The 13,531-nt window shown below is 39.0% G+C and overlaps 1 protein-coding gene across 4 annotated transcripts in view; it reads right to left on the bottom strand.

The window, feature by feature from the left end:
• ABCC4 (ATP binding cassette subfamily C member 4) overlaps positions 1 to 13,531 on the bottom strand; it is a 242,767-nt gene that overhangs the window by 34,905 nt on the left and 194,331 nt on the right. For 3 of the 4 annotated variants that reach the window (XM_053564118.1, XM_053564120.1, XM_053564119.1), the window contains one exon: positions 8,602 to 8,691. The exons of the other annotated variant lie outside the window; for it this stretch is intronic. In XM_053564118.1, coding sequence (XP_053420093.1) covers positions 8,602 to 8,691 — 90 coding nt within the window. The remainder of the gene's footprint in view (positions 1 to 8,601; positions 8,692 to 13,531) is intronic. 4 annotated transcript variants of the gene reach the window in all.

Here is a 13,531-nt window from a genome sequence, read left to right as displayed (position 1 = left end):
TAACTTAAGAAACTTAATGCAAACCAAGATGCTTCTTTGTCACCATTAATAAGCACAGTCGCTCATGCTGGGTCATGTGTTAACTAACACTGCCTGTGCCGATTTCATTAAGAAATACACAGTAGGTTTCACTCCCGTAGCACAGCGAATATGGCACCAGCCCCATACACCAAGGCTGGTGGGTTTGAACCAAGCCTGGGCCAGCTAAACAACAACAATTGCAACAAAAAATAGCTGGGCCTTGTGGTGGGCGCCTCTAGTCCTAGCTTCTTAGGAGGCTGAGGCAAGAGAATCACTTAAGCCTAAGAGTTTGAGGTTGCTGTGAGCTGTGATGCCATAGCACTCTACCGAGGGTGACATAGTGAGACTCCATCTCAAAAATAAAAGAAAAAAGAAATACATAGTAGGCTACATAAAATTATCCTATTGGTAAAACATGGAAAGACCAGAGACGTCCCTTCTTAAAAGCAGAGTGGTAGTGGCCCTGGGGCAGGAAATTCCTTGGGGTCATAGAAATGTTCTGACACTGGATTGCTGTGATAATTGCACAACTCTACAAATTAACTAAAATCACTGAATCCTACTTACAAGGGGAGCATTTTCTGGTATGTATAAAATTTTGCCATGTATAACACATTTCCATACATAATGCATATCCAATGGTTTTTTCACAAACTTGCAGGAAAAAAAACTTGTAATTTTTTAATTCAAGTTTGTAAGGAATTTTAACATTAATTTTTAAACATATTATGGTAAATTTTATCTAACAATCAATTACAAAACAGATACAGGGTACAAAAAATCTTATGTACTGGTAACAGTACTACCCATGTATAAAATGCATCGTTATTTTTCTCTCAAAAATTTGTGCAAAAAAGTGCACATTACACACAGGAAAACATGGTAAATTATACCTTAATGAAGTTGGTAAAAAAAAAAAAAAAAAATCATCTCCATGTCCCCCAACATTGGAATTCCTTGGTACATTACATCCACCAAGAATCCTTCTCAGGAACTTAACGAAATCTGTCAAAAAATGAAGCTCTTTATATCAATGTAGTTTCTGTAGAAAAGGTCAAAGGATCTTTATGGTTGAGTCACGTTTTCCAATGCATATTTTACACAGGCATCAGTATACTAAAGGGAAAGTTAAAAGAGAATATTACTGTAGGGAGTATGGTTCTCCGAAGATACAAGGGATTTGGCCATTTTGGAAGGTTTTAATCAAATGGAAAAATTAAAAGAGTAAAAATTCAAATAATGGGAAAGAGTACCCCAAGGTGCTAGGAAATCTGGAGCCTATTTTGGTGAAAGTTCTTTTCCAAATTTAATCCCACAGTGCTAAGGCAGTCAAGTGCAGTGCTTCAGTCTCATACACGTTTTGTAGTGAACAAAAACTCATGGAAACCGGAACACAATATAATATTTTCTTACCGAAGACTATGGGGGATAGATGGTGTATTAACTCATTAATTAGTTATAAGATGATCTGAGACTACATTGAATAGAGGTTCAGCTCAATTACTATTTGTGCTGAGGAAATTTTACACAACGAGAGCCGAACTCAGGCTATGTTTCAGACCTATAGAGGAACAGAGAGTCAATACGCCTCAAAGGAAGAGAAGAGCAGGTTGACGAGTGAGGGCCAGGAAGCAGGTATACAGCATTACAGTGTCAAACAGCAAAAAACTAAGGGTAAGTGGGCAACATTGTCATGGCACCCTAACTACGGAAGTGCTTCTATGGATGCGATATTGAATTGCACTCATGATGTAAGTCCAACTCAAACAAATGGGAATTCTGAATTAGGATTAAACATAGTATTGGTATTTAGCATAAGCATGTAAGGTAGGATTATGGTGCGAGACTCTGAACTGATAATTACAGAATATCAACCAAGCCTTTCCAATCATAGAGAAGAAGACTTAACAAGTACTCTTTTTTTTTTTGTTTTTTCTTTTTTGGAGACAGAGTCTCCCTCTGTCTCCTTGGGTAAAGTGCTGTGGTGTCAGATTCATAGCAACCTCAAACTCTTGGGCTCACGCAATTTTCTTGCCTCATCCTCCAGAGTAGCTGGGTCTACAGGCACCTGCCACACACCTGGCTATTTTTAGAGATGGGGTCTTGTTCTTTCTTAGGCTGGTCTTGAAGCTGTGAGCTCGGGCAATCCACCCACTCCCAGAGTGCTAGGATTACAGACATGAGGCCCTAACAAATATTCTTTTAATGAGCCATATTTATAGATCCATACCCAAAGTGATGGAATATGTCAAAAGGTGAGCGTGGCCAGGTGTTTATGAGCTTTTTCTACTGAATTGGTACACACGAATACATCTTTTCTTGAGATAACAGGCGGGCTTTGCCCATGACTAAGGTGGAATCTCATCACCTCTTCAGGGTGCCCGTATCTACCTGAAGGATAAGGCCCTGAGATGAAGAAGGAGAACGACGTTTTCCAGAAAACGGATTTCTGAGACTCTATCTTCATTTATGAATCAGGGATAGTTATGAGAATGATACAAATGAGAAGGCCCTCTACCAGTGTTATCATACATTAGAGTTGTGATTAAGTATTAGAACCAAGAAAAAGACAATGGAGGCAGCAGAACTTAGTGAGGACGTTTGGACATATATTAGAAGACGGCATTACAGGTCAGATGCTATGGCTCATGCCTATAATCCCAGCATTTTGGGAAGCCCCGAGGAGCAGCCTGGGCAACAGAGTGAGACCACATCACCACAAACAATTTTAAAAATTAGCCGAGTATGGTGGTAGTCCTACCTACTTGTGAGGCTAAGACGTGAGCATCACTTGAACCCCGGAGTCTGGGCTGCAGTGAACTATGATCATGCCACTGCAGTCCAGCCTGAGTGACAGAGCGAGACCCTCTCTCTAAAAATTAAAAAAAAATTAAACTCCACTGAAAACACTAATACATTACTATTAAATTTCTTGGGGGAGATAACTACATTATGTTATATAGGAGATAGTGCCTGCTATTACGAGGTATGTATCAACTCATTTCAGGGTGAGTTGTAACTAAATGAAAATGTCTACAACTTACTTTCAAATCATTTGGCAAAATATAGACACAGACTATAGCAAAGAGGAAGCAAATGTGACAAAATACTGCATTAACATCTGGTGAAAACAGGTAAAGGGCATTTTCATGCTCATTGTACTATTCCTTGGACTTTCTACACTTGATCTTAGCCAAAAGGCCAAGAAGCAATGCCTCTGACTTTCTGTGATACAAAGATTTTAAAATAAAAAAACTGGGACCTTGAAACCAGACAGCGAACGTGGGCTTCAGTCCTGCCTGGCTCTGCCAATTGAAGCAAATTCCTGAACTTTCTCTATCCCAGGTTCCTAACTTGAAAATAAGGTCATAATTCCAGCCTGAGCAAGACTGAGACCCCATCTCTACTAAAAATAGAAAAAAATAGCAGGGCATTTTGGTGCATGCCTGTGGTGCCAGCTACTCAGGTGGCTGAGGCAAGAGGATCTCTTGAATCCAGGAATTTGAGGTTGCTGTGAGTTATGATAGCACAGCACTCTACCCAGGGCAATGGGGAGGGAAAAATCTTAATATTATTATAATAAAGATGTCTATTTTGTAACATTTTTGGAATATACAATAAGCCAGTACATATAGTGCTTAGAATAGTGCTTGATATAAAATAAGAGATCAAAAGATACTGCCCATATTAATAATACTGTCATCTAGCTCTCTTTATGAAGGACTGTATTTTTTCATTGCATTTATTAGTACCTAACATTGTATCAAATAAGCATTTCTTTATTTTCTATCTTCTCTATAAGAATTTATGCTTTAAGAGGGTAGTGACTTTATGTCTCCCGATGACTGCCATGTTGAGAATTTATAATACCTATATAAAAAGTTCCCAATAAATATTTGACAAATGAATTCACGAAGTCACAGTATATCTCATTTTTTGATTTATCTGCTCTTATAAATTAGAAAATAAATCCGTATAGATATAAAACTTACATAATACATCATTTAATTATTAAATGTTATTACAAAAAGAACATTCCTCATAAAAATTAACTGGTTCCAAGATAGCATAACACTTTAATATATAGAAAACTTCATGTTTGCTACATTTTTAAACATTTAGAATTTTAGATAAACTGATGAAATACTATTCAAAATCACATTATCTCGGTATAGAGTACTTCGGATTATTTTTAAGCTTAGGACAATAGTAAACTATAGAAAAACTGAAAATAAGAAACTGAATTTATAAGACCACCCCATTTCTATCAACATAGATGTGTTCAAAGAAACCTGCTATGTGCACTATACCTCCCAGGTGCCTGTGCCCCTCACTGGAGGTTCACCTGGATGTCAGAGTCTATGACTATATTTTTCTGGAACTTTCTTTTTAAAAGAAAAGTGTTTTAGGGTGGTGCCTGTGGCTCAAGGAGTAGGGTGCCGGTCCCATATGCCGGAGGTGGCGGGTTCAAACCCAGCCCCGGTCAAAAACCACAAAAAAAAAAAAAAAAAAGTGTTTTGGGCAAGATTGAAATATAATCAAAGCAAATCAACAGATGGGGGCCAGGTTTACTAGAACAAAGCCAGGAAAGGGAGAGCCCATTCCCAGGAATATAAGGCCTGGGGGAGATGGAGGTGGCAGGTACAGAGGACAGGAGGCCTAGAGGACATATCACTGCTTAGGTGCCGATTTCTACAGCATGGTTTCCTGTACACAAGACATACTTATTTCCTAACACAGATGCTATTGAAGCTGAACATAATTGGATGATTTCTTTACTGCCTTGACATTACAGAACCCACTCTTTCTTGATTGTATATCCCAGTATTAAAGTTTTTTTTAAAAAAACAGAAATAACATGGTGCTGTTTTATTTTCTTGAGTTTTATCTACTGTGATCTTTTGACCTTTTTTCTGATGAACTACTTCAAACTTTAGTCACTGCTTCCACATTTACAAAACCGTCTTTACTTTTTAAGCAACCAACTAACACTAATTCTAGCAAACTTTCTTAAGTTCATAGCTAACTATTTTTCAGTAGTCAAGACAATTTTAAGAATATTTTTACAAGAGCTCACAATAAGTTGAGTAACATCTATAGGACTGTCTCCCTTCTGGATGGAAAACTTCCCTCTCTATCTCAGAAACCACCTGCTCTGAGGAAGAATGGAAAGGAAGAAATAAGAGAATGTTAAACCAATGAAAAGAACCTTTTTATTTGAAGTTGTTAAAGAAGAAAAACAAATATTGCCTTCTTAATGAATCTCAAGCCAACACTATTGAGTTTAAGCTCCTCCTTCCAGTTGGGCATCATGTATAAACTATTTCACTGTGGTTTTCAGACCATGTTAAAGGGACTTTCCAAGTAACAACAGGCCCTCTACTACCCATGGAATGCAGGATGGGTCACTGATAGGGTTTGATGTCTGGTCCCTCTAAATCTCATATTGAAATTTGGTCCCCAGTGTTGAGTGTGGGGCCTGGTGGGAGATGTTTGGGTCATGAGGGCAGAACCCTCATGAATGATGTATTGCCCTCCCCAAAACAGAGTGATTCTTGTGTTATTTGTCCCTGTGAGAGTGGCTTGTCTAAAGGAGCCTGCCACCACCTCCTCTCTTCCCACATCACACGCCAGCTCTTGCTTTGCCTTCTACCTTGAATGGAAGTTGCCCAACGTCCTCACCAGAACCAGATGCTGGTGCCATGCTTGTATAGCCTGTCAAACCATGAGCCAAACAGAGCTCATTTCTCTCTTTTTTATTTTTTTGGAACAGTCTCACTCTGCCCCCCTGGGTAGAGTGCCATGGCGTCATCATAGCTCACAGCAACCTGCATCTCTTGAGCTCAAGAGATCCTCTTGCCTCAGCTTCTTGAGTAGCTAGAATTACAGATGCCCGGTTAATATTTCTATTTCTAGTAGCGATGGGGTCTCGCTGTTGCTGAGGCTGGTCTTGAACTCCTGACCTCAAGGGTTCCCACCTGCCTTGGCCTCCCATAGTACTAGGATTACAGGCGTGAGATACCATGCCTGGCCCATTTCTTTACAAATTACCCACCCTCAGGTATTTTCTTTATAGCAATACAAATAGATGAATGTGGTTAACACTGCCCTGATTCAGATATAATGGAAAGCAGAATGCCCTGGAGACAGTAGATCCGCAGACTGTGACAGAGAAATCCAGAGGGACCTGAATGGTGCTAGACTGGCCATGGTGAATCCTTTGACTGATGTCTCCACAGATAAACACACACACACAACTTAATATGTACAGTTCCCAGGGATGAAGTTCTGACACACTCCCCTGAGGTGTCCAGGACTGAGGGGAAGAATCCCTGATCTATCAGAATGATACCAGCCTGCATGCACCTGTGCTGATGAGACTCCAATCACTACTGTGAAAACTTCAGTGTTCCATCTGCTACGAGCGTGCAGCCTTTTCAGTCCATGCAGATAATAAAAGGAGAGAAGTGCACTAGGGAAAACTTTGGAAAATTCGGTAAAACCAAAGGAAAAAAACCCACACCATTTATTGTCTTATTATCCCTAAATAAGTAATGTCTGGTGACTTTCTTAGGTGTAGATTCCAGAATACATCTGTGATTAAGAACAGCTAGAATCACAACATAACCACAAAGTTGTTTAAACCTCACCAAATCCTTCATTGAAAGACCTATAAAGTCATAAGGAATTCCAGAGAAAGACAATGATGGGATCGTCTCTCACTTCTAAGAGGTACCACTAAATCTCTGAGGTCAATTCCAGAGCACTACGTGGAAACCACTGCCTACACTCTGCAGCCAGGCCTTAGAGCACATGCTCTGTTGTCTCCATTGCCAGAAACCTCCCAGTGCAGTCTAAATAAAGGTGCACCTCACCGTTCATTATCTACCTCCATCGCCTCGTCATGTTCAGCATTCTGAGAGGTGATAAAATTTTAATTTTGACTGCCATAGATGACATAAGTGTGAGCCAAGTTTCTACAACGCCTTTTAATAGAATTGTCTTCCAATTAACATTTCTTTACTGTCCACGGTCCGTGGAACAATGTGTTTCTAAGGTAATTTTCCTATCTGAGAATCTGTGGTGAGAAATTTGAAGGTCTGAAGCAAATAGAAAAATACTTTACTAGTAATTCCTGTTCTTTTAGGGTATATCACAATTTCACTATTAAACTTCTCCATCTGTGAGATCAAGTGAAGTGGGTCAAATTATCTTTCCTCCTATTGGATGGTTAATTGTTTTCCCCCTTCTTAACTTTCAGAATTTCACTGCAGAAAGACTCACATGGAATAAAAGGTCAACAGACATTCAAGTACAAGTAATTCACACAATTCAGGAATATAAACTCCCCAGCACTGCTGCAAAGCAGGGTGGCTGTGTGAGGACCTGGCACTGACATGCCTTCAGAAACAAGAATTGATGGCAGTAAACTGTCAGGCCTACAAATCTGCTTGCTCACAGTCACAACTCATCCATAAATTAATGATCGGAGGGAAGGACAACAGTGACAATGACATTGAAAACAATAACAATGGTGAGGAACTGGTCACTGTGGCTGTGACTGTTACTTTTTTTTTTTTTTAAAGAAATAAGCAAAAAAAAAAGGAAATAAGCCACAATTCTCTGAAACGAAGAGATCAACCAATCAATATATGTTTATTTTACTTTTTAAAAGTATAAGACTGAGCTAGGACCTTGCAATAAGGTTTCCATCATCAAGTAGCTGAAAATTTAATTCACAGAAGTAGGGTGAGCATGAAAATTCACCAGTGTCAAATATACAAACAGCACCTTAACAATCAAAATCCTGTTCATGCAGAAGCAAAGAAATTCCAAGAAGTGGCTTAAAGCGAATGATTACACAAATAATAGAAAATCCTCTAGAAATCAATGTATTGGCATAAAAATCTAGCAAAGCCTACAGGATTCTGTTATCTGCATTCACTCTGAATCATTAAAGTTATTTTTGCCAGTTAAGATTGCCAATTGTCACATTCTAAGTGTATAATTTACCTTTATAGAAACACTTCCTTAGGGCGGCGCCTGTGGCTCAAGGAGTAGGGCACCGGCCCCATATGCCAGAGGTGGTGGGTTCAAGCCCATCCCCAGCCAAAAACCGCAAAAAAAAACCAAAAAAACAAAAAAAACAAAAAAAAAAACACTTCCTTACAAAACTTCAAAGCATTTCATAAATATGATCTCGTTTACCTTTCAGTTAATAATGAAAAACTATTATTGTCTTCACTTATGAGATGTTTCCTAAAAAAGAGCTACAAAATCAATGTTGCAGGATAGCATAGTAACCAAAAGAATTTGCCCATGAATACAACTTCTAGTTCAGCATGCTATGGACAAGTAAGAACATCTCTGGCTGTTTTGGAGGAGATATAGAAAGAGAATTAAAATGAGAATGGTTTTCAATATCATCAATATACACACTTCATGTATCTGTATCCTCAATGTTCTCTGGTAGTGAACAGAGTTAGTTTAATCAGTAAGCTCCCCTTAATTACCTACAATGCTATAAATGTACATATACATATGCTAACAAAGTAAAGATAATTATATTTTATAAATTACCTCACTTAAGGCATTCCAGAGTTCCTCATCTGTGTGCTCATTAAAGGGATCCAGGTTTTTCCTCATTGTTCCAGTAAACAAAACAGGTTCCTAAATGCCCAAAATGGTGAATGTCATTACCACAGCCTCTTCATTTTATTCCAATGCTAACTTTCAGAACAGAATTAAAAGACAAAAAACCAAAATTCACAATAATCATTAGGTTATAGAGTTTCAAATGCCTGTTTACAAATTAGTTTTCTATTTTACAAAGTATGCATGAAAATATCTTCTGGGCCATTGAACACTAAAAAAAGAATCTGTTGCAGTGAGCCATCTGAAGAAGGAAATGGGGAGAAAAAGACTTGACTTGTACAAATGCTTTCCTGGTATTATCTGCTTAAACAGGACATACAAGGATGTAATTATTTCAGAAAGTTTTTATCAGGAGAGCTACAGAAACTGTCAGCGCTGATGTGATATAGGAAAATACCAACAGCATGTTTAGTTGAAGTTTGTGCTTCAAAGCAAAATTGTTAAATAGTTTCCAATTTGTACTGAAGAAGAAAATAAGGTATTTTCTCCACAAGTAAAACGGTCCTATAGGATTGGGGATCTGTCCACCCATAAAAATGGGACATTCAGATCTTTGTCCAAAAAAGATATAATTGAATGGGGTCAGTGGCACCTCTATTCATGGAAGGACAGTCACTGTTTTCACATCACCAATTCCTCACGGTATCTTGTCCGTGCAACAGGGTCACATGCCTCATAGGAGATTACGTAACTAAAAGTGCAGTAACCTGATACCGAGAAGCACATCATAATAAAATTATTTTAATTCAAATAGCTGTTCCTATTCCTCCTTTTAAGGAGCCCACAAATGAATGACTCTTGGCCTCCTGATTTCAAGAGAGAATCCTATAATTGGCTTATGCAAGATGTATAAATGTTTTCTTTTAGAAGGTTCCAGCAACACAGACCACAAGGACATGAGCTTTATCTTGCCCAACCAACTATGAAGGTGGCAGGACCATGGGATGCCCAGATGTGGGGAAAAAAAGATGTGACTCTTCCACAGGTGCTGGGATCTTACCTGGCCCTGGGGCAGAACTGTTCCTCCTCACTTCTCAAAGCCAGAGAAGATAGATTAAGAAGAAGGCTCTTCTCTAGCCATGAAGAATGAGACTTATTATCTCAGTTTTTTCTTTAGACAGAGTCTCACTCTGTTACCCTGGGTAGAGTGTCATGCCATCATAGCTGACAGCAACCTCAAACTCTTGGGCTCAAGACATCATCTTGCCTCAGCCTCCCGAGTACCTAGGACTGCAGCCCACCACAATGCCTGACTAGTTTTTCTACTTTTATTAGCGATGGGGTCTTGCTATTGCTTAGGCTGGTCTTGAACTCTTGAGCTCGAGCAATCCACCAGCTTCAGCCTCCCAGAGTGCTCGGCATGAGCCACCACTCCCAGCCTTATTATCTCAGTTTTAAGACTAGTGAAGAGAAAATGGACATAGTAAGTACACAGTGTGACACCAAAAAATACATATCTCTTGGCAAAATCCAAATATTAGAAAGATACTAAAATGGGAACTTTATTTGCACATAGTTGATGAAGAGGCCCATATGCCTAAGAAGCACTGAAAAAAAAAAATTGCTAAGTCACATGATGTTTCCAAATGATGATGGAACAGAACTGAAACATTTAAGGTCTCCCATTAAAATTACTGAATTTAAGATCAACGTCTGAAGAATCATCTAAGCAATGGTGGGAAATTTCAGGGGTGGTGACCATGGGGAATAACCATCATTCCACTTACTCCAGATTTAAAAAACATTAGTCTTTGCAATGATCAACTTAAATATTCCAACTAGCTGGGGAGTTCTCCTCCTGTCATTGTCTATACAAGGTTCACAGGAGCAAATGGCCAGGTGAGGGAAGGCTGTCACCCAAGACACTCACTGTCTTTCTCTCTCTCCCTCTCTCTCTCTCTCTCTCTCAGGCTCCTTCCATCTCCTAAGAGGACTCTAACTGTGGGAAGTCTTCTCTGAGACTCTCTGAGGGGAGATGTTTCAGGAGATAAAGGGGACAAAAGTGAATAGGTTAAGAAATGAGCTTTGAACCCAGCTGGAGCCATGAGAGGTGGTGTCTTCATTAATTTTAATGACAGGTCCAAGCTGGGCAACATGGCCAGCACCTGTAATCCTAGCACCCTGGGAGTCCGAGGTGGGAGGACCACTTGAGCTCAGGAGTTCAAGATCAGCTGGGCAAGAGTGAGACCCTATTTCTGCTAAAAAAAAAAAAAAAAAAAATTAGCCAGGCATTGTGGTAGGCTCCTGCAGTCCCAGCTACTCAGGAGGCTGAGGCAGGAGGATGGCTGGAGCCCAGGAGTTGGAGGTTGCTGTGACTGATGATGATGACATTGTACTTTAGTCCAGGAGACAGGGCGAGACTCTATCTCAGAAAAAAAAAAGACAGGTCCATTTCCTGTCTACGACAGCTTATATCACCTGAACTTTTTTCCCTTCAAGTTCTGTTCATAGAGCAGAATCACACCAGGTAACAGGTCTAGGGTTTGACAGAGTATCTACCTGGCAGCTGGGCTTTCATATTCACTCTAGCGAGATGATGCGCAGGACAATCTCTGAAAAAATTCCTTTGCTGTTTAAAGAATGACCATTCTTCCTTCCCAAAGCAATTAAAGAGGTTATAGTACTGGTATATGTAGGAATATTTGGGAAGCGTGGCTTTGGTGGCTCAAAAGAACACCAGAAGAAGAATACACACTCTAATCCCGTATCCATGACCCAGCCCTCACCTGTCACCTTCCTCACCTTGTTCCCTTTAGCAAAAAGACAAGCCTCTCCTTATCTCCAGAACCTCCCCAAAGACTGGGAACTAAAGTGAGATTCTTCACGTAAGCCTGATTTGCTACTTCCGAGCCCCACCGAGTCTGCGGTGCTTAAGGCTATGCTCTGAACTCTGACCTCGGGCGCTCTGCGGGCCCCACACAGCTTCTGCTCAACATTACCAAATCACTGCTGACCGCCACAAAAAGATAAAATTTAAGTTTCAGCATTTCCTACTGCCATAAGGGTCCCCAGTTAAATCCAGGCTGTCAATGTAAAGGGAAATTATTAGGCAATTACTTGTGTTTATATAGCAGCATTAGACTGAAGAGTTTAGTAAATAAGAGTATTCTTCTTTGTATGACATGCCAGATATACTATATTTCATAATGAGTAGAATGTTAATCAAAACTTGTTGAATGAGGAGAATGATTTAATAAAACATTAACTGACTGAAGCTATATTTTTCTTTAAACCATCAGGCAATTTGTTAACAACGTCTGTTTTTAATATGCCAATGGGTTTTATACCAGGTGTTCGTTTTGGTTTCTGCTCGTCTACTTTCCATTCCCTTGCCAATTAACAAACCATTATATTAGCTCCAAAAGGTAGTAAGAGCGCTCCTAGTGGACACATACTGCAAGAGCAGATAAGAGTCAAATTAATTATCACTTCTGATAGACATTATTAGTTAAAGTACCCACCTCCATGCAATGGAGTTAATAAACTAATCTTATAAATTAAGTGTTGCAAAAATGTTTGCAGGAAGAACAATTCAGAGTAGAGATTTATGGTAGGACATACAACCTTCATGTAGACAGACACAAAATTTACTAGACTAAGTATATTTCTTTTGAAGGTACATATTTAAATCTCATTTAAGAACAGTTTTATTTTAACCTCTAGTGAGCTGGCATGGTACAGTCGGGGAAACAAATGATCTTGTGGAATGTAATATATTAAATGTGGCACTAGGATCAAATCTAGTTTTTGTTTAAAGTTTTTTTGTTTTTTTGTTTTTTTTTCAATATCCTTGTGCCATTTTCCTCTGTTGCTAAATAACAGAAGTTCATATTAGGCAGGTGACCCAGAAATGTTCATTCTAAATAAAAGTATTTAGTGTAGTAAATTGATAATCCCTCAATACAGCAGCAAGACTGAAAACTCCAGTCTTGCGAGAGCTTTTGTATACACCATTGGAAGACAAGCCTCTCCTTATCTCCAGAAGAAACTCTACCCACAAACCTTCAGACACTTAAGACGACCTGGGCCCTGGGACTCGGGACCAAGACACAAACCGTCTGAATAGTTACAAACAGGCGAGATAAAGCGCAACACTCCACTTCACTCTCATCTTTTGGGGTCCCAAACCAGGAAACTTCTATTTCCTAAAATATATATTCTACCATACCCAGTACTGTCATTTTCCAGTGTCCAAAGAGCTTCAGTTTCACTTTCAAAACTTGAGAATCTTATGAATCCCCAAGAATAAAACAAAAACAAAACCTTGAGAATCTTTAATAAAGGCAACTCATCTCCCTATCTCATGATTAAGGGAATCACCTAAAGTCACTTTTAAATCTTGGTTTCCTTCTTTTTCCTTTTTTATTTTTTTATTTTTTAAATCCTGTGGCCTTCAAATGAACAGATCATCATCCATTTTTCAAAGAAAAGAACATTGTCCACCAACAAAGGAAAAGAATTTAGTCAAGTAAAGTCTTCTTTAGATACAAAAAGGTCAGCAGCTCCAGGGAGCAGCTCCATGGGCTTTAATGAAGATTCCACTGTGCAGAAACAAAGGCCGAACTGCATTAGGCTGGAATCCAATTGTATTTCTTTACTAGTAATGGCATACCTACTTCTTTTTCTCTTTGAGTTTTGTTCTCAAAAAGAAAAAGGAAAAAAAAAAGAAAAAGAGAGCAAGAAAAAAATCAAGTAATAAAAAGAAGTCTCAAGAGACACAGCTCGGGTTAACCTTTTCAACCTACTAAAGAAAACTCAGGGAATAAAAATACAAAAACAGCAGAAGACTTGTAGCAGTGAGGGGATGAGAAAGTACAAAAACAATTAAGAAATAAAAATAAAACAAATAAATTAC

The sequence above is a fragment of the Nycticebus coucang genome, chromosome 15 (genome assembly GCF_027406575.1).
Source record: "Nycticebus coucang isolate mNycCou1 chromosome 15, mNycCou1.pri, whole genome shotgun sequence".
Lineage (NCBI taxonomy): Eukaryota > Metazoa > Chordata > Mammalia > Primates > Lorisidae > Nycticebus > Nycticebus coucang.
This window is presented reverse-complemented; position numbering and strand designations above follow the sequence as displayed.